Source organism: Canis lupus, chromosome 18 (assembly GCF_003254725.2).
Source record: "Canis lupus dingo isolate Sandy chromosome 18, ASM325472v2, whole genome shotgun sequence".
NCBI lineage: Eukaryota > Metazoa > Chordata > Mammalia > Carnivora > Canidae > Canis > Canis lupus.
This window is the reverse complement of record NC_064260.1, coordinates 37,787,352-37,809,533: the sequence shown is the minus strand read 5'-3', so window position 1 is coordinate 37,809,533 and position 22,182 is coordinate 37,787,352. Positions and strand designations below refer to the sequence as shown.

Sequence of the window (22,182 nt, the reverse complement as noted above, 5' to 3'; positions counted from 1 at the left end):
GATTGTTCTGAATTTCATTGTTATAATACAGTAAACAAATATTTTCACCCATATTTGATTGATTAACTCCATAGAGTAAATTTTAAGAAGGATCACTGAATAATATGGTAGCTGACTCTGAAGTAATATTTGTAATCAACACTAAGCTTAGCTAACAACCCATCAAACTGACTCTGACACACCCTCTCTTATGCACACACACACAAAGCCATAAATAAAATCAAATATTTTAAGTCTTCCACTAAATATATATTCAAAAAGGAAAACACAGATGTACTACTTTACTTACTTTTGTGTATTTACCAACCAGCAAAAAAGTAAAAGGAAGATCCCTTCCTCTCTTAAGGATAAAAAGACTGTCATTTGGGTATAATATGTCCCACTACCAACTTACTTATGTTTGAGTATTTAACTATAAGAACAATATAGGAGGAAGTGGACACCTTCCCCTCTGAAGAAAAAAAAAATTTTTGTCTTTTAGGTACAACATGGCCTCCTGCCAGGCATATATATATATATACTATATATATATATATATTTTTTTTTTATCATTGTTTAATCTAGGAACAAAAATGGTCAGGTATGCAAGTGTTTGATTTGGTCCTTAGAGGCTTCCAAGAAAGTGCAGGGAAGCTCTTCACAACACTTTTGGGTTTTGTTTTTTTTTTTCCTAAGATTTTATTTGTTTATCCATAGAGACAGAGACACAGACAGAGGGAGGAGAGCCTGACATGGGACTTGATCCCAGGATCACACCCTGGGCTGCAGGCAGCGCTAAACACACTGGGCCACCGGGACTGCCCACTCATAACACATTTGGATCACAATCCCTTAGTCATTGCTGCCACAGGTGTGTGTCTTTAAAAGTACAAAAGGCAACAGGACTGTCAGCACATTCTCTGCTCTGTTTCCCAGTGTAAAATAAATGTAGCTTCTTATATGGTTCTGTATAATTCTAGAAACCTGTCCATCTCACTGTTGGGGCATCCTTGTGCTTATTCAAAAAGATTCTTACTGATTTTTAGCACGACTCCTAGAGCAGTATGGAAAGAGAAACATTATTTTTGTGATACCCTAATAGTAACTGAGCCAATAATATAATATTCTAAATAAGAATGGAAAGGCCTTGAAGAGTTGGTGATTACATCACTACAGGAAGTGTTCCTATAAAGAGAGGAACCTCAAAACCAGAGCCTCTTTGATTTGTCCCCTCACCTCTTGAAGATGGTCAAAGTGCTTTGCTATGTCACAAGCAACAGTTTAATTCATGTGTCAGAGACCTTAATAACATACAAATACAAGAGATGTGTTTAAGAGAATACAGACTCTCACAGGAGGGACTTCATGGTGCTGCAGTTTTCCCCTGTTCATTCTTCGGCAATGTTTTTATGAATTTTTTCTCCTTGTTCTTACCAAAATTATTTTTGTTCATACATACATTTCTAAATTATTGTTCATATTGCTATCGATATATAACTACATTAGAAATGTTATCACTATACTCACTAGTACTGAACACAGTTTCAAGGTTGAGAGCAATGTTCAGTTCATTGAAGCAAGCCAGAGGAAATGGGGGAGCAGAATATAGGAATCTCGTTTCTGAGTCTCAGGCTCTATCTATATCTACGAGCCTTATCAGCTCTGAGTTACACCAGCCACAGGGATTTGTATCAGTCTATTACATATTTACCAGGCCACCTGGATTTCCTATCAATGTCCCACACAGATTGGCATGGCAAGTAGCATTCAGTACTTGGGGAGGTGTATCAGTCAAGGCCCACTCAGGAAAATGCAAATATGCTGGGAGTAAGCAGAAGGAATTTAATCCAGAAATTTGATTACACAGGTGATGGCAGAACTAAAGAAACAAACAGAAGGTATTGAGGTAATTCAGAGATTAGCCACAGTAGGTAGGCATTAGGCCAAAGGGACAAAAAGAAAAGAAAAGGGGAGGGGAGGGGAAGGGAGGAGAGGAAAAGAAAAAAGAAAAGAAAGAAAAGGAAGGGGAGGAGAAGAAAAGAAAAGAGAAAAAAGAAAAAAGACAAGAAAGGAAAAGAAAGAAAAGGCAAAGTTCTGAAAAGGCAGGGGCCAAAGTGGATAGGCACAAGCTGGAACCACAGCAGACCGGCCCTGCTCCAGCTGAAGCCATAAAGGAGGTGTGTGACTGCTGACCGGATGAGACTCTATGGAGAGAGACTAGGGCAGGAAATGTCCTGACTTGCCCTGCTTTCGCCCTCCAGGCTCTGCCTGCATAGTACCTCCCATTGGTCAAAGCCAGCAAAAGCCAACTCATCCTGAGCCTGGAAAACCCAACTGACAGGGGTCAGCTCCCCTGGAACACAGAGCAGAGCAAGAAAAGAGAAAGAAATGGGTCTGATGGGAAAAAGATCAAAGACTGGCATGCCACACTGGCATGCCATCAGTTGATCACAATGCCAGATATACAGGAAAATCGCTGTTGGTCATGCCGGTTTTTTATGTTCTAGGTTCCTGTATTCACTAATATTTCTCTTGAAGTCTTGGTTTCCTAGCTTTTAAAAACCAATATTTACTGAAAGCCTATGTGCACCAGGCACTGTTTTGTGGGTTTGCTTGTGGTTTTTGTTTGTTTTTTGTTTTTTTGCACAAGAAGGATAGACAGCATGGTCTAGGGGACATCCCCCCAGGCACTCTGCTGGAACTGGAATAAACTGGCAATGATATTAATAAATTGGCCTTGCTCCCATCAAAGCAGAAAGTGTCATCAGGTGGGAAGTTATAAAAAGACTTCGTGATAACACACGTCCTTCACTTATTTGGTGTCATGTGTGAGCACTATTGGCTGCAATTCTAGAACCAAATAAGGTATGGTGTGGTACTCTTTACCAAGCATGAGCCTTCACTATCCTGTTTCCCTTTTAATATGTTAAGCCCTTCAATTTGTTCCCCAGAAAGCTGTCTGGTTTTTTAAAAATTACCTGAAGAGAGAACAAGAAAAGCAGCCTTGGCCAGCAGAAATGCTTTTGTAAGTGGATCTGTTTCAATATGCAATGTTTTTAAAAGGAAATTCCCCACCAGCTAAATTAATCTTGAGCAGATATAGAAAGAAGAAGTACAGATTCATTAGAAGTATATATTTGTTAGTCTTCTGCAGATTCTCTCTTGTCTTGGTTTGACCCTGATCCTAGCTCTGGTTTTGTTGGCATCTTGCTGAAATTTCACTAGGTGTTTCCTCTTCCACGAACTGGAGCATGCTATTTAGAGTAGCCTGGACAAAACACGTGTGGTGACTCAAACTATTTACACTTTTTTTTCGGGTGCTGAAGGAAAGAACAGAGCCCACCAGCCTGGATAACCCATCTAGAAGCTACACATACCCCAAGAAACTGCCAAGTGAGTTCAGCAGAATTCCACCTCTGTTCAGACACTTATGGAAACAGGAGGAGGAAAAAAAAAAAAAAGGAAACAGGAGGAGGAAGAGTTCTAATAATGAATATATGCAAAAGCAACTTGTTGTCCAAACATGGACTGATAACAATCATTTAATAACTTCAATTTTTAAAAAGTATTTAATGAAAGACATACCTGTAGATATTGCACTCCTGGATATGTGTAGTATATACAAGCTGCACCTAAAATATGTGAGAGAAAAGAATGAATCCTGTTAGTAGAATGTCGGCACTAATCTACACCCAGAATTAGAGGATGTTTTTAGTTTCTAAATGGGACTGATAACTAGCATATCTCTGAGATCTTCTTGCACAAGATAGAGGAATACCAGCCATGCCACAGCAAAAGGCCACATTCTAAGTAGAGCAGTCGGCAATGTGAACAAATAATAGTGTCCCTCTCCCTGCCCTAAGAGCACTGACACAAAGAAGTTGAACGTACTCACATAGGAACCATAAAACAAACAAAATGAATCAGAACAAAGCCCGTTAGCTAGATAGGATGGTGTCTAGGGAAAGACTATAACATGACTAAATTTAACATACAAAATTAATAATAATAATAATAATAATAATAATAATAATAATAATAATGAGTGTCTCCAAAGGGTAGTTGTTGACCAGCAACTGATTCAGTTATTGAACCAATATTTATTGACTGCCTGTCTGTGCCAGGGCCAGGGGAATGCAGCAGTCAAAAAACAAAACTAAATGAACATACAAAAATCGTCTACCCTGGTCTTTATATTGTGGTGGTAAGAAATAGGTGTAAACAAATTAAGAAGAACTCATCGGGGATGGGGGTGGGGGTGGGAGATAGGAAATGGGGTAGAGATGGCAATTAAAAATATATGGGTCCGGGAAGGACTCACTGAGAAGGGGGCACTTGAGTGAGGACTCCTAGAAGGTGAGGGAAGTAGCCAGATTATCAGGGGGACCATGGTCCAGGTAGCCAGCACCCTGTGGAACAGAAAGGAGACCAGGGTAGCCTGCACAGTGGATTGGTAAGACTGGGATGGGAGTAACAGGGACCAGAGCAAGTGGGTAGAGTGAACATAAAATTCATTGTTCAAAATGGGATGTTCTTGAAAGTGAACGAGGAAGGGTACCAAAAATAATGAATACTATATAATTTTTTTAAATATGTATTTATTTATTTTTTTAAAGATTTTATTTTATTTTTATTTATTCATAGAGACAGAGAGAGAGAGAGAGAGAGAGAGAGAGAGTGAGGCAGAGACACAGGCAGAGGGAGAAGCAGGCACCACACAGAAAGCCTGACGTGGGACTCGATCCCGGGTCTCCAGGATCACGCCCTGGGCTGCAGGCGGTGCTAAACCGCTGCGCCACCGGGGCTGCCCTAAATATGTATTTATTGACCAAAAATTTGACTTTCTTATACTAATGGACCTATAAGATAATTCTGTTGAAAACTTATTTTCAAAATAAAATTTTCTAGAATATATTTAAATGACATGCAGCTATAAACATTAATTTTTAAAGATTTATTTACTTATTTTAGAAACAGTGCACGCAGGGGAGGTGCAGAGGAAGGAGGAGAGAAAATCTCAAGCTGACTCCCCACTGAGCATAGAGTTTCTAATGTGGGGCCTGACCTCATGACCCTGAGATCATGACCTGAGCCAAAATCAAGAATCGGATGCTTAATCTACTAAGCCACCAGGTGCCCCTAAACATTAATTTAAAAAAAAAAAAAAACCTTTTTATATTAATTATTTGAACATTTTTAAACAGCACAGTAAATAACTGCTCTTGATATAGATTCATATACTTTAATTGGTTACTTAGCCATTGTCTCATGCTGTAATATGGAAATTTTTCAGAAAAATGTCTTTTTTAATATGATTTTATTATTTCCATATTTTTAAATAAAATTGCAAACTTCCACAGCGCTGCATTTTATGGTTAATATATTTTGAAGTTGTTGACACTTTTAACTGATGCTTCTCTGTAACCCATAATTTTTTTAATTGAGAAAATACTCCTACTCCTGCTACTGCTGATCCTCTAAATTTAGGGCAAATTCTACTAAGTGGAGGATATTCTCAATTGTTTCTCATATTAAAACCTATAAATATTTCTGCCCCAATATTTTCACAGGTGCTGTATTTCTGCTCCATCTAGAGCACCTTTCTTCAACAATATTTTTACAAGATTCGCTCTTAAATTGTCTCTATTCGTGATTCTTTTTTAACATTTTGCCAAATGTAGATACTGCAAAATCATAGGCCTTCACAATTTCATCCTATTCTGGTGGAGAATATAAATTTATCCAATTAAAATTAGAAACTCCATCAAAGGCAAGATTTTTCCAAAGCACAATTTTCAAATTAGGTAATTAAGCCATTTGAGCTCTCATCTTTTAACTTGTTCAATTCCTCCCCAGCTTTTGTCAAGAGACATTTGAGCTCCTTCCTTTTTGCAAGCTTTGTTTTACATAATTGAAACTTGCTAAAAGCTTCAAAAGCCCAATTTTCATGCTACATTCATTGAATAATTTGATTAAATATTTCTGACTGATTTTGCACATAATGCAACCTATATTTAAGTTGCTTTACAAAGTGATTTTTTCAAAGGCTTGGGCATTTCTAAAATCTGATGGCTGACAGGCAAAACAGAGAAAAAGCAGATGCAACCATGCTGAAATGTTTCTGTATTCAACACCAGCTTCGGTCACAAGAGCTTTGTAGATGAGTTATATATATGTACTCTGATTATGTAAGAATATATTTGTAAATTTTGACATTTGCAGTTTCTATTTTGATTGGTGAAATCCTGGAGCTTGTTTAGATGCAGTCATGAATTTTGTGGACATCACAACCAATTCGAAGCACGTTTCTGCTTCCTAGATTTTTAAGTCTGTAAAGAACATTTTTTTGGCCATACATAATTCTGTGCCCAAACAAAATCTGTATTCCTATTATCACCCCAAAACCCCCAAAACCTCCCCAAAAACCCTCACTTCGTCTTCAATGTTGAACTTTTTCAACTAAATTTACAATGACATTAATAATACCCAATGTTTCATTTTTGACAGAATGAATTTCCAAATGCTTTATTTCGATCCTTTCAGTTGGATGAAAAAAATGAAAGCTTTTGGAATTAACAAGTTTTCTAACTCAGGTGGCACAGGTGTAAAACTGACATTATCTGCTGGTTTGCCAAAGGAGTCAATTCAATCGTCAAGTTTACTTTAGTTAAAAGTACAAGATACCTTGAAGCTGAAAATGAACAAAAACCAATGTAGGGGTGTCACTTGTTCCAGATGGAAAGGTGTGCTTCACCATGACATGTGAACACACCTCCTGTACATGCTAAATCATTGGGCACACACTTCTTAAACTATTAACTTATGAAGGGGAGGCTGATGCTTCTTAACCATAGTTGTGTCTTCCTGTCTTCTGAGGGGCAGTAACATCTCCACTTGCCTCCATGGTTGCCAGGAAATGTTGGCAGGTATTTTGTGCAAATAATACATTCGTCATCAATTTCTTGAGAAAATTAAACATGTAATTTTGGATTTTGGATGTGGTTTTGTTTTGAGCCAATGTTGCTAAAAGCATCTACTACAAAAACAAAAGCATTGCCAAATAATAAAATAAATAGCAATGGCTTTACATATATAGTTAAGGACAAAACTGCTTTACCAAGAGCATTTAGATTATACTACACTCAATGGCCACAATGCTTAGCCTCTTTTTCCTAAACATAATTTGTGGGACATCAAGCCAGAGTTTCCCATATTTTTTTCTGACTCTGAGGAGGCTCCATGCACCTCTTGAGCACGAGTGGTGGTATACCTAGTGGCCAGCTATGCGAAAAGCCTCAAAAATTTTCCTGCTGGGATCCCTGGGTGGCTCAGTGGTTTGGCGCCTGCCTTTGGCCCAGGGCATGATCCTGGAGTCCCAGGATTGAGTCCCTCATCGGGCTCCCTTCATGGAGCCTGCTTTTCCCTCTGCCTGTGTCTCTGCCTGTGTGTGTGTGTATGTGTGATGAATAAATAAAATATTTTAAAAAAACAATTTTTTTCCTGCTACCACCCAAGATCAGAGGAGTTGACTGTCCTTGACTGTGCTTAAGCTCTTAGTTTTAACAACCAGCAACCTGCATATTATCCCTGAAAGGGTGCTTGCCAGTTAGAATCTGTCTGAACAGGATCAGGGATAAAAGAAATGAGTTATCATTAGCCACCTTTTGGATTTAGCCATAATAAAGTTAGAATCTGTTCAGTGAATATATTTCACATGCTACTAGATGAGATGTTGGAAAAAAGCAAAAGAACCAAATGGAGGTCTATCAATTCATGGGGGTGTAAGTACTAACAAGAAAACTTCACAAAATATGGAAAATTTAGGGTAAATGGCAAATCCAATAATAGGATATTGAGAAAACAAGCAAAAACCCAGGACTCTTCCAAGTGAACCAAGATGTAGAGTCACCCCACTAAGGTCAGTGTAAAGAACGCGGCTTTTACTTCAATTGAAGATGGAAATTCACAGAGAGGGTTCTCAGCAGAGGAATAACATGATCCAAGTTTTACAGGATCACTCTGGCTGCTACTCTGAAAATAAAAGGCAGGGGAGAAGGGTAGCAAACCAACTTGGAGCCTTTGGCTATGATCTTGCATTGAAGAGAAAAGACAATAGCGTCCTATGAGAGAAATAAACGTGCATCCTTAAAAACCATTTATATATAGTTGGAGGAAAGAACAGTCAAATATGAAATGAACCATAGGCTCAAACTTTCAGGTCCATGCAACCTGTGATTTCACACCAAGTATACAAGCAGGAATCACAATATCAGAGATCAAAACACTGTATACAAAGAGTATGTACTTAATTCCTCTTACATTAATTCCATTCTCATCAAGCAACTGCCCAATTATAAAGTAGATTCATGTAGACCTACCAACAGGAAGGGAATATACGTATCAGCAAATACTATTCTCTGTTCTACTTGAATGGTTTTGGCTCTAACCAGAAAATAATAAACTGGATTTCTGTTTTTTTTTTATATACAATCTCTTATGAGTTTAGTTTGTTTGTGTTGGTTTTCTAGAGCTTCATCATCTGTAGGTACACTAATAATTGAGTTTTCTAACACATTCAACAGAGATCTAGAAAGTTGTGACCTTAAGAAGTCACCCTGAAAAGACTTGTCTGAGCTGTCACTTGGCCTTGTCCAGGTGCCCCTCGGTCTTGGTGAGTGCCATTCCAGTTAAACTGCAACATGCAACTCTGATACCCAGAGAGTCATATCAAAATATTCCAAGTAAATTAGGGAATACTATATTACCATGCCTTCATTAGAAAAAGTTCAGTTCTCAAAGGCTTATTCTTCTATGATGATTTTCTCAATTCTCCTTTCCAAAAACCCCACCTTCAAGTTATCACAAAGGGATTTTTCTTTCTCTTTCCAGGATACATGATTCTCCTTTCACATCATTTTACGTAAGATACAATTAATTCTCAGAAAGGCACTCAAACATGTATGTTCAAGGTACTCCAATAAATGAAAAGTTACCGGCAAGGGACTTGGATCATTCTGAACTGAAACAGTCTCTGAAGTCTCAGCAAGGTTACTCTCCTTTCTGGAGTGCTGATCCAGGGGAAGAGGATCTGGGTTGGAGGATTCATCACTGTCCTGGAGGGTGGATCGCTCCAATTCCTCCAATAAGGCATCTGTATTATAAGACACAAGAGAATCATAATATGGAACATGGAAATATTCTTCCTCTAGGATGATTTCCCCCTAAATGTCCCCCCTGTGCCTCCATTTACCTCCTTCTTTTTTGGGTGAAGGCTACCTTCAAATATCTTCCCTTACTCCTTACTTTTCTTCAAGAATGTGGTCTATTCTCCCAAAAGATGTATAGTGCCTCCACATACTGTGACCTATTTCCTATGGTTGCATCCAATTTCACAGCATCACTCAAGCATTTGACTTCTTATATTGCAGGGTATTAATTTTTATCATTTGTTTAGGGTGGGTTGCCCACAAAGATCTCCAATACGAAATAAGTAATTACAACTTTTCTAAATGCACCAGGACAGTAATGTTTATTCTTAACCCTGATTATGTTTTCTTGTGTCCCAAGCATGTATCAAAAATTTTAAAACAAAGTATATGTATTCTGTTTTTTAGGATATATAGGGGAGAAAAAGGGATCAGGGAAAAAACAGATATTGCAAAATCAAACAAGAGGATGTTGCAATCCAAATACTTGAGACTTGTTTCTCCTGTGGTTTTCTTAGGAAAAACCTATGCACTCGACAAGTATCACACTATCACTTTTCTGTTGTGATGAAATTAATAATAAAAATGTACACATTACAGGCACTATGCTCAGGAGGTTATATATTTCATTTAGTCATCCTAATACTTTAAGGCAGGTGATATTATTATCCTTATTTTGTAGATCAAGAAAGAGACAGGGGTTCTTGGGTGGCCCAGTCAGTTAAGCGTCTCATTCTTGATTTTAGCTCAGGTCATGATTTCAGGGTTGTGAGATTGAGCCCTGTGAAGCCTGCCTAAGAGTCTCTTTCTCCCTCTACCTACCCTCTCTCTCTGAAAGAAAAGAAAAAGAAAGAAAGGAAAAGAAAGGAAAAGAAAAGAAAAGAAAAGAAAAGAAAAGACAAATACATAGTTTAAGGCACACTGCTACTGATGCAGACTTTGTCTGACCCTTGGCTATCTGATCCCAGCCCCTACACTAGCTTCACGTCAAAAATGCCAGTCTCCATCTTCATGTGGATTTTCAGGACCATCTTGGCACGATCTGCTCTTCTCTGAAGTTGTTTTTTCATCTACATAACGAGGAGATTCTATTACATTTTTTTTCTAATTGTGGGTTGATGCCCACTAGTGGATCTCTACTGGAATTTTTGCCACAGGTGATGGTTTTTAAGAGTTTGCAAAACAGTGGATTATATTATTTGACATTATTTGATTTCTGCAGATGAAGGGCTATGGGGAAATGCTTACCAATGAACATGATATAATATCTGATACTGCATTAAGATAATACAGGAGTGAAAGATATAAGTGGGTGTATAATGAGGTAAGATTGGTCAAGAGAGTGGCTGTATGAGCGGGCTCAGTCGAGAATTATCAATGACAACCTAAGTAAATTTCACCCTAGATGATTCCAATAAGGTCAGAGACCAAAAATGAAAACAAAGATCAGAACAAAATAAAACAAAAGGACCACTAAAGTGAAAAACAAATTTTAAAACAAAGTAATAAAAAATAAAAGGCCAAGAATCCCAAAGAAGAAGAAGAAAAAGGAAAAAAGAGAAAAAAGCAAAAATAAAGAGGAAAAGAAAGAAAAAAGAAAAAGAAAAGAGAAGAAAAAAAAGGGCGGGATTGGGAGATGGTGGTGGTGATGAAGTTATAGTGGAGGGAGAATGTAGTCTACCTGAGGGGTCTTAGAGGGTGATCCTCTTGGTTCTGAGTGTATTGTTCTGTATGTTAGAAGATGCTCAGTCCCAAATTTATATAAAACAAAAATACTTGTAGAGGGCCACAAAAACATAAATGACCACAAAAACATAAATGAGATAAAAGAGGGGGGCATGAAGGAATGTGGGAATGAAGAGAGAATATAATCTCACAGAATGAACCAGCACGGTATACCACTTGGTTCTAGGCGCATGCTGGTCATGTTTTAGAAGGTATTAATTTCCGCCCTTGTAAAACAAAATGAGGCAGAGAAAACAAAAAACACAAAACAAAAAAACATATCTTGTATATCTCCAAAATTAAATTGAGTATGTTGAAGGGAATCTAGAAGTGGAAAATATATCTAGACCTGTAGTGAAAGGGATCATAGGGGAAAGGAGAGAAAATGAGTGGGAAAAATCAGAGACGGTGACAAAATGTGAGAGACTCTGGAAACTCTGGGAAATGAACAAGGGGAGGTGGGCAGGGGGATGGGGTGACTGGGTAATGAGCACTGGGTGTTACATGTTGGCAAATTGAACTCCATTAAAAATATACAAAAAATATTATGAATATTTTATATTTATATTTTCATTGATTTGAGGGTGCATATATATACTTACATATTTTTTCACAAAACAATTACAACTTTGTTGCAAGATATTTTCTCACTTCATGTATCTTGGACATATTATTATCACTACAAAGAAAGCTTCTTTACTTCTCTTTAGATCTGTGAGATATTTCATTGTTTCAAAGTACCCTCTACTCAAATATAGATACCTTGAGGATGCCTGGGTGGCTCAGTGGTTGAGTCTGCCTTCAGCTCAGGGTGTGATCCCGGAGCCCCGGGATAGAGTCCCGCATCGGGCTCTCTGCATGGGGCCTATTTCTCCCTCTGCCTATGTCTCTGCTTCCCAGTCTCTCTGTGTGTCTCTCATGAATAAATAAAATCTTTAAAAAATATATATATTTTTATATATAGCTATCTTTTCTTCCGTTGGTAGAGATGTGGTCATTTTCAGGTTTCCAATATTTTTGGTGTTTCACTTTTGTAATTTTTCAGTGTTACAAGTATTGCCACAATTAATTTTTAAGCATACATGTTTATATATTTAGAAGAGGATTTTTGTAGGATAAATTCCTAAAAGTGGATTTTCTTTTTTTTCTTTTATTTATTTATTTTTTTTTAAAGTGTATTTTCTGAACCAAATGATATGAATACATTTTATTGTAGCAGAAAATGCCACATGATCTTCTCAAAAATCCAGCAATTTACATGCCTTCCACATAGAATGAAAATACCGGTTTTGCCACCAAAAAAAAAAAAAAAAAGAGTTGACTGCTGAAGCTGATTGATGACTATAGATTTCATTAAACTATTTACTTTTACATATTTTTAAATTCCTCATAATTAAAGGTCCTTAAAAAGAAGAAAAAAAAAGAGGAAACTAATGTAGAAAGAGAAAGAAAAACTTGTTTTCCCTTAGCGTTACTAGCCAGATTGAATGCCAATTTCTGGGTTCCAAATTTTTATTCTGTATCCCTCTATTAAGATACAGCCCTTTTCAGTTGTCTAAGCTTTGCTCTAACAAGAAGTCATGGATCTTCTTGGACTCAAAATAAAAAGACACTGACAGTAAAGATTAGGGGAGAGGGGAGACCCTCTCTAAGAGAAGCAGACCATATCTCTAAGAGTAGAAGGTTACTAATCAGTGAACCAAATTTAGTGAAACTCTCCCCCCTGGGTCATGAGTTAACAGGCCTTTCTCTTCCTGTTTCCTAGAGGCGCACATAACACCAACACCCCAGATTATCTTGCTTTCTGCCAGATTCCGTAATTTGCAGATGACTAATTTCAGTATGACAAATGTGGGATTATGAGGGGTGGGGGCGGGGGCAATATTAGATGGAAAACTCTGTAGTCCTTCCCTATAGCCCTTCATCTGCAGAAATCAAATCACGTCGACACGAAAGGAAGAAAGTGTGGCCTTGGGATAGCTCAAAGGATTGGGGTGATTTCAATCAGAGCCAGAGTCTGCCTCAGGTTCCCCTTTATCTAGCATCTCCGAGTAATGAAGGTTTAGGTAAAACTTCTGGGTAGAAACAAACCACCAATGTTAGAGGAAGTACTGCAAAAAGGAAATATCCGCTTGCCTTTGCTGACCTGTCTTCCACCATATTCCTCTGCAGCAGAGAAGAAAGACCCACTCTAAGTCTTTTGGGTAATTACTGAGCTGTTGACAATCTAAAGAAACAGTTGAGGTTCAGCTGCCCAGATATATTATATGAATGTTACCTTCCAGGCAACTTGGTACTTTCCACATCTCTGGACCAGATTTATCTACTGTTCATCCTATGCAAGCAGTGCAAAACTCTGCAAATCTAATTTTTAATTTTCTAATTATCTGGGTTGTTCTATGGGTTGGAACACCTGAGCCAACGCACTAAAATGGGAGAATGCCTTGTAGCTTAATCAGTTCTGGTGTCAGGGGCTCCTGCGAGTGATACTGAACACAGTTATTGTTTTTCTCAGTTTTTTCATTGAAAAAAAAATGGATAATACCCATTTCAAAGAGTTGTTTCAGACACTAACATGATTAATATATGTAAAAATGTCAAGTTTTAGTTTAAGTCACTAAATAAGTATTACTTTCCTTCTGAATTAGCTGCATGAAAACCATTAGGTATCGCTAAAATAAGAAAGAAGGGCTAGATTCTAGTGAGCTGGATTAGAACTCAGGCAGAAAGGTGAACGTCCTCGACTCTCACGCAGGCTAAGAATCTGGATTCTACTCCAAATCCAAAACATGTTCGACCCCATGCATCAAAATAGACTTTACCTTTAAAACAATTCAGTATTTATTTATTTATATTTAATAAATCTTCATTAACATCTCTTCCCTCCTGTAATTTGCCTATCTTCCTTTCTCTGCTCCTCTAGCTCTCAAATTACCCTCTAAACAACTAACAACAAAAAAAGACAATACACAAGATGTGCTTATAGTTGTTCCCACTTTCGACATACCCCAAACATACAAAAACCCAGGACACTCTGGAATTAATACAGCTTGGAAATTGAGTAAAATGTTAGTGACTCAGTATTAGTAAGGATGCCAGCAACAAACGTCAGCAAAGGAAAAGGAATGAATCCCAAGAATGACAAACCTTCCATTACTCCAAAGACTGGGAATCAGAGATCTCTCCGAGCAATGTGGCCAATTGTTTCACTGCTGGTTTTAATTGTTTGAAATGGAAAGAGTATCATATTTGTAGGCCATAGTAATCTGTTCCTTCAGAATTCCTCTGACTAAAAAGCTTAGCAACAGAATCACTGGAGTTTTAAGCACTAATTCTCCTTGATTTAACACTAAACCATGGAACAAATGAAACCACCCTGGCCTTTCTCCAACATTTACAGATGCCTCATTCTCGTTCTTCTGGTCCATTTCTTCTCCTCGTAATACCCCCTTTATCCCTCTCCTTTTTTTCTTTTTTTTCTTCCTAAATCACAAATCTGCAGGTGCCAACTATGCGACCACCCTATGACCAGCAACAGCCCCCGAGGGGCAAATACTCATAATAAAATGACGATCTCAATCATAAGTCAATCCAAAAATATGTGTGCAAAGTTTCCCCTGGTGAGCACCAATCTCTCCGCCTATTTGTGCCGCTGCAGAGTGAACCCAGAGTTCCCCAAAACAATCATAGTTCCTCCTGCTTCACTCTTGGTTGGGCTGAGGTCAGGAGAGAAGTGGAAACAAAATCTTCCAGCACCACCCTCCCTCTGGCTTGAAGTACACCCCACCACACAGAGATGGCAGCCAAGTCTTCATTCCCTCGGGAGTTTCTCCTCCAAGATGGCCCTCACTCACCCAACTCTTCCATCGTCACACACCCAAGATGCTCTGGTCCCACAGGTTGTGAGGAACTGCTTTGGCATGTGCTGAACAAGAGGACCACAAAGGAACTGAATGAGACAGCGTGAAGCTGCCTCTATAACCCTTTTTGGTTCCTGTATTTGCCTAGCACTTCCTCTCTTTTGATTCGGTGAGTTTCTTTTCCTTTTTTTTTTCTTTCTTGCTTTTTTTTTTTTTTTTTTTTTTTTTGGTAAGTTAGGGTTTTGAAAATGGGACATATAAAGTGCATAGAAGGATTTGAGTTCTGTTAGTGCATTGGCCAGGGTGATAAAGATTCGAAATTAACTTCGAAAAAAATTGAGCACCTACTATGCGTCAGGATTCATCTTGAATTCATGGGACCACAGATTTGCACTTGCGTTGTTCCCCAATGTGGGTCTATGGCACTGTGACTGTGCATCAGAAAACCTGCTATCTGGGTGTGAATGTGTGTGTGAAGCCATGACTGTGGAAGCAAGTTTCCTTCATAAAATTTCTATCAGAGTTAACCAGCACCCAATTCATTTTGCTATCTTTGTTTATTTACTGATTCAGAAATTATGCTTACCAGCTTCCTTGAATAGAGTGCAAATCCATTAAAAGTAGGGCAGAGTAGCAGTCACATTGGGATTTTTTCAGGACTTGGTTATTTCTGGGGTCTAAAACACAACTATAGTGATCATGAAGAATAAAACCGGAAGACCAGACACAAGGTGTCAAGCTGCAGATGTCTCAGGAAGCACAATTTCTGCCTAGTAATGTTGCCTAATAGCAGTTTCTCTGAAAAGGGATCCTGAGATTGACTTTCACCTTTTTTATTGCTGTGATTTTTAATCCACGTCAAATGAAATAAAGCATTTACAATAGGCTTATTATGAGAAAGCAGTATGTAAAGAACTATAATTATGGCCCTCTGAAACATAATATTACTTCCATTTTTACCAGTGGTGAAATATATTCAAGGGATAGTAAGTTGCTAAAGATAACAGAATTACAGATAGCTTTGCTATTTATTATAATCCAGATTTAGTTTCAGTGCCTGTGATCTTTCCTCTCCAACACCGAGGTCTTTTTTTACGTTGATGTAAAGGAATCATTCATTCTCCCATTCCCCTGTGATGTTAAGATTTTTTTTTTTTTTAATCAAAAGGAGATTCCCACTCTGCATTACTTTGAGCAGCCATTGGATGTCAGTGCTGTTCCAAAAGTCCAAATGGATTTGAAACAAATTCCCATCCACACCAATCCATACAGCTTTACAACTGAAATGCCACTAGTCCCGTTGAAAGTGCAAAATGCTCGATGGCGAATATAAGACATTTGCCGAATCTTAAGTGGTAACTGAGCCAAAACACTGAAAGGAAAAATGCACTTCAGCACTTGGCTTGCAAATATTAGACTCCATCTGCAGCTTAAAATGAATGATTAATGTGAAATTTAGAATTGGATCCCCAGGTCTTGTTTTCATCCGCTTGGGGGGCGAGGGCTGTGTGTGTGTGTAAGCCCCAGATGCTTCATTTTTCCAGGGGTAAGAACCACTCTTTGATTTTAGTGCATGAAAGGAAGAAATGAAGGCATGCTGGAGGCCCACTGCTGTCGTGGAATGCAACCTGGAAAACAAATGGAAAACTCCCATTTGACGCATTAGGATAATTTAGCTGCACGCGCTGGTGGACATAAAAGTAATTTCTGACAAAGCTGCTGTTCTGACTGTGCTTCCTGTGCAGCAGAAACATTTAAAACCACAGAAGCCGAGTGGTTTCGAGGCAAGAGGCACGAAGGAGGCCTTTGGTTTCTGAGTAGGTCGCAGAATCACGCTAACAGGACCCCCCCCCGCCCAGCCGCAGCCCTGGGACCGCAGCCAGGTCAAAGCACCCTACGCCAGCTACTGGGCACCGACATCTAGTAGAACAGTAGCTCTACAATTCTTTCCAGGCTTTTATTAAGAACCCAGTGACTGATTGGTGGGAACTGCGCTACGCCCCGAGCACCCGACGGATCCAGATTCGGTCCCTGACCTCCAGGAGCTCACAGGGTAGTGAGTTACAGGATGACGAGGCGAACACTGCAGGCGTGAACCCTAGGAGGTGCGAAGTAACCAATCCAGACAAAGCGCTACTAACGCGGCCACCCAAGAAATGTCCCGTCAACGCCAACTTAGAAAGTCGACATAAACCGTCCCAAGCTATCCCGACCAGCAATCCACTCGCCACTTCTGCCAGGATCTGTGCGGTCGTCGCGGCCTAACCCGGAAACACTACCTCCCTGAAAGAGCACACAGCCACTGCAGAAAGAGCGAACTACCTTTCCCAGCGTGCATCAGTCAAAACCTTCCCGGCATCCTCTCCGCCTCCGGTTTCTAATCTTTCCCCCCCGCCCAAGCTTAGGCTCTTTAAGACTCCATCTCCCAGGATGCCTTTTAACAAGTTAACCGAGCGCATGCGCCAAGAGGCGGACCCTCCTTGCCCTCACGACCCCGCCTCTGTTCTACCGCCGCCATTTTTTCAGAGACTTTCATCCGGCTGCCGACGGGGTTTTTTTTCTTAAAGGAGAAGCGACAACTCAAAAAATTTCCCCCTTCGTTCCCGCAAGACCTGGCGGCGCTGGGGACAGAAAGGCCACAGACAGGAAAGTGGGATCGGGGTGGAGGCAGAAGAACGCCGAGGCTACTTCCGCGGCTTAAGGAAGAAGGATAGAAAGAGCCTTGTGGCATTAGCGGCTCCTTAGGGAGGCAGGTGCGCGCGCAGCCAGTCCGGGGTGCGCGCGAGGCGGGGAAAAAGGTGCGTTTTCCTCCCACCAATCTCCTCGCGGGACCTGCTCCTCCCACTGCCCCTAGCGCGCGCTGAGCTCGTGGCGCGTGGAGGGGGGGGGTGGAGGAGGAGGAAGGTCACTTTAGGATTGTCGCGAGACGCAGCCGTTTAACGGTGAGAACGGGCGCGCGGGGAAGGAAACCTCGCGCGCTCCCTCAGAGCCGTTTCCTGATTGGCTAAGGAAGGGGTGGGGGAGGGAACGCGGGACGTCGCTACGTGAGAGACGACGAGGGGCGGGGCGAGGAAGCCGTCCCTCCTCTCCCATTGGTCCGCTGAACGTCTGTGGCGGGCGCGCGCGCGCCGCCGGCGGTAGCGGGCCTTGAGTGGCAGGGGGCGGGGGGGGCGCCCTCGGAGCCGGGCGGAGGGGAGGGGGGGGAAGAGGAGCGCAGAGTGAGATTGAGCCGGACGCTCCGGGAGGCGAAGGGGGCGGGGGGAGCAGCGCCGCGGCCGCCGCCGCCTCCGCCTCCGCCGCCTGGGACGAGGGGGTGGGGGACGGACGAGCCCCGATGCCGGGGGAGACGGAAGAGCCGAGACCCCCGGAGCAGCAGGACCAGGAAGGGGGAGAGGCGGCGGCGGCCAAGGCGGCTCCCGAGGAGCCCCAACAGCAGCCCCCTGAGGCGGCGGCGGCCGCGGCGCCTGCGGGGACCACGAGCAGCCGCGTGCTGAGGGGAGGTCGGGACCGGGGCCGGGCCGCTGCGGCCGCCGCCGCCGCCGCTGTGTCTCGCCGGAGGAAGGCCGAGTATCCCCGCCGGCGGAGGAGCAGCCCCAGCGCCAGGCCTCCCGACGCCCCAGGGCAGCAGTCCCAGGCCGCGAAGCCCCCGTCTCCAGCTCAGGGCAAGAAGAGTCCGCGACTCCTGTGAGTAACGCAGTGTTTCAGGCGGTGGGAAAGACCCCCCTGTGTCCGCACGCAGCCCTCCCGGCTCCCGTAGCGCCCGCTCCACGTGACATCCTGCCTGCTCTGCCCCCTGCCGGCTCGCACGCCAGATGTCACGCCGCTCCCCGCTCGCGGTCCGACGGCTCCTCTGGGGCCCTCCCCGGGCCCCCGCCTGTGGGCCGCTGCCCCCCTCCCCGAGGTCGCCCTTGCTGCGGGCACCTCTCCTGCCCCGCGGTGACCCTCCCCTTCCCTGCCGCCGCCGGCTTCGCCCGCACTCGGGCATCTGCGCTCCCTTTGTCAGCCTGCCCCTGCCCCTCGGACGGCGGCTCTCCACTATTACATCACATCCCCATTAGGAAATCAGCAGCTCGATCTTAGCCTTGGAAAGTGTGTGCGCCCTCCCGCCCCCCCCCCCAAACACACACTAATTAGCTCCAGAACCCGGTGGTACTAGTAGCTTCACCGAGCTTTTACCGCTCTCCTGAATCTGCACCTCACGTTCACTTGTTTTAGAAATCTGGTACTTAGGGTAAAAACGGGGCTCTGCCGATTTTAAGTGCAGTCTTTCATACAAAATTAGCTAGGTGAGTTTTAGTGGTTTTGTCTGTCTTTTTAGGTTTTTCTTGTGCTTATGTTTAAATGTTGGAACTTGATCCTTAAAAATGAGGCTGCGAAAGCTCTCAAAGGAATTGTTTTATTCTCTAGAGACCATGGAGGGACCAGGAACATATATATTTTAAATCGTTAGTATTAAAATGTCCCTGTGTTGAAGATCCCGCAGTGTGTGCGTTTGTAAATTGTAGAAATTAATCATATTAGCCATTGAGCTCGTCACTGAAAACGTCATTTGTGTCTTTGGGCTTACTTTGAAGTGAAAAAATATTGGTGAAGGGGGAAATTGGAGCGGAGGGAATCCTAACTTTAAGTGCCCCCTCCCGTAGAGATTATGCCAAGATTTGACTTAAATCACATTTAGGACTTGAAACACACCTGTTCCAAAATTAAGAATTAAGTCTGTGACTCGCATGCTTGCCTTAGAAGCTTCTCAGAGAGTGAAAATTCAAAGGTATATTGCAGTATTACGTGTGCTTCAAATTTTGGAATGTTATTCAAATGACTTATAAGTACAGGTTTTTGTTGTCCATAGAACTGTAGTTTACACAATAAATTCTCTAAATTATGTTAACTTAAATAACATTCCTAAACGATTTTTTTCATTTCTGTTGCTAAACCTGGGAAGGTTAATAACTTAATATATTTTTAAATCCCCTTCCATCCTTACCTGCTCATTCTACCAGTTTTTTACTTTCAGAAATGATATCTTAAGATAATGACACCTAGTGCAGTAGTTTTTTCACCTTGTAGTTTTTTTTCCACTAACTCTTGACAAAAAAAGTACTTATGAGCCTTTTTACATCCACAATATTAAAACCGTTGGACTTGGATGAAGATGACTTAATGAAATTCCTTCCGTTTTTTTCTCCATATTATTCCCTGTGGGGAGAGGGATACAGTCTTAATTCTTAATGTCCCTCCCTTTTGCATCCAGTATCATAAAAGATAGTAGTGTTCTTTTACCTTCTTCTTAGCCTCAGAGCTATCTATTATTGATTGCGTATCTTAAGTTCCGTAGTTTTGATCGGATTGTTAAAATTTTCATAGTGATAATTTATTTGTTACGTGTTTTCGATTTACTCCGTGCCCTGGAAATAAAAGGAGTTCTAAAGCTTTTCAGCTGGGTAAATTATGATTGAGCAGTAACTGGGCCTGGTACTCTGCTAGGCTAGGCTTTATAAAGGTAAATGAGACGTGGTCCTTGTCTTCAAGGACCTTGCAGTATGAGGGGAAGAGGAATTGATTATAGTGGAGGTTTGTCAAACATGTGTGCATGATTTACAGGTTTTCAGAGCGATAAGCTTTAATTACGAAATTTAATCCTTTATGACATTTCATCAGATTTTGAGTATCAGTTTACTGAATCCTGGTCAACTACCTTCTGACATCCTTCATTTTCATAATAACAGGCAGTTTTTAAAAAGGAAGTAGAAGATTTATCTCTAATTACTTGTTCTATCAAGTTCTTCTACCATATCCCATTTCTTCTATAGATTCTCAGTAATAACTGTTTCACCTACATTTGTTTCTCTTGATTTAAGTGACAGCAAAATTTACAGTAGAAAGTTCAATGAGTACAGAGATTTGGATTGATTGAAACCTCTTTTTCTACTAGAAGGCAAAATAGTGCAGTGGAAAAAGCATTGGACTATATAGTCAGAAAGTTTGTGGTCCCAGCTTTCACTAAGTGACCATCGGGCAAGTCACTTAAGCTCTTTAAATCTGTGTCTTCATCTGTAACTGGTAATTTATAATTGGTTGCAAGCATAGATGTGTATGATAATTAGGTTACAGTTTTTGTATACATCTATGCCTGTTAATAGCGTTTTCCTTTGCATTGAAACTTTGAAAAGTTAATGAAAAGAATAGGAAATCTTTGTGAAATAATTTTTTAGTGAATTTGCTCCAGAGAAAGGCATAAAGTTAATGCTAAGATCATTTTAAAGTAAAACTTACCAGGCTCATAGTAAGGAAAGATAGACCAAATTTGAAGAAAGGTTATATATCAGTATTACTTAAGAATTGGGCTCATCATTTCCTGTATTTTGGCCAATAAATTCTAGAGTTCTGATTCTTAAATTTTAAATGCAGATGTTTATATACATATTTAATTTTAAATACATATTGTACCAATTTTTTCTGATTCATAAAGTTAAAACATTTAATATGGGAACTATATGGTAAACTAAGACTAAGTTAAATTGCAAAAAGGCTTCTTTTTTCATTCTACCATGATAATAAGTCCTTTGCATTTCATATCCAATGAATTTCTTATAAAACCTTATAAATACACGTTTAAACTTCCAATTTATCTATTGAGTAACCCCTTATTGGCTAAAACTGAATATTCTTAGAGGTACTCCTACAGGTTCAAGTGGGTTACAAATGAAACAAATAGTGCTCTATTTCCTGGGATGTGAAATTCCGTTTTTTGCTTTATTTTCTTGTTTAAGGTAAAATGATAGTAAACCTTTGGGTAACACTTCCTATATCCTTTTATAAGGAAAAGGTGAGTGTCATGGATAGTGAGAATGAAAAGGCAGTAATGTTCTGAATTGAAACAACCTTTATGGCTCTTTGGAGAAAATTCCAGTTGTATAACTTTAAAATTCTGAGTTTTCCTCCCAGGGCAGTCCATATGGTAATAGAAACATCTGTTCATTCCAAAAGGTTTTTGGAGAAAGGTTTATTGTGTAATGTTTCAAAATTAGTATTACATCTGTACTTCTCTTTAGAGCTAGGATGATTGGCAGTTATCTTGTGTTACTTATTAATTGGGACATTGGTGACATAATTTAAAATGATAATACCAAGCTTTAAAAAAAATGGAATGAGAAAACAGCTGTTCTTTCTAAAGAGAACAAAATTTGTATTATGTTGTAGGTTCTCTATTTGCTTGGATATTCTTTTGTAACGTAACAGTCCTCATTTAAATCAGGTTTGCTTTCAAAAAACAAAAAAAAACACCTTTATACTGGCTCAGAGATACTGTGTGACGTCTTTATTGTAAAGATCCAAGACCTGTGGACTTTTGAATTTGGGTAATGGCTCCAGGGTAGAGGTTCTTTATACTGTGCTTAACAGTTATGCATGAT

General features: G+C 40.5%; 2 protein-coding genes across 3 annotated transcripts in view; one reads left to right on the top strand and one right to left on the bottom strand.

Annotated features, from left to right (window-relative positions):
• LPXN (leupaxin) overlaps window positions 1-15,344 on the bottom strand; it is a 35,696-nt gene extending 20,352 nt beyond the window's left edge. The window contains 3 exon segments of the mRNA XM_049096804.1: window positions 3,565-3,611; window positions 8,973-9,130; window positions 14,765-15,344. Of these exon segments, the coding sequence (XP_048952761.1) occupies window positions 3,565-3,611; window positions 8,973-9,130; window positions 14,765-14,777 (218 nt within the window). The 5' untranslated portion in view covers window positions 14,778-15,344.
• Window positions 15,345-18,006: 2,662 nt separating this feature from the next.
• Window positions 18,007-22,182, top strand: part of ZFP91 (ZFP91 zinc finger protein, atypical E3 ubiquitin ligase) — a 47,049-nt gene continuing 42,873 nt past the window's right edge. Inside the window, exon 1 of one of the 2 annotated variants that reach the window (XM_025452288.3) lies at window positions 18,007-18,454. In XM_025452288.3, the coding sequence (XP_025308073.3) occupies window positions 18,105-18,454 (350 nt within the window). In that variant the 5' untranslated portion in view covers window positions 18,007-18,104. The remainder of the gene's footprint in view (window positions 18,455-22,182) is intronic. The other variant, XM_025452286.3, reaches the window with a different exon arrangement.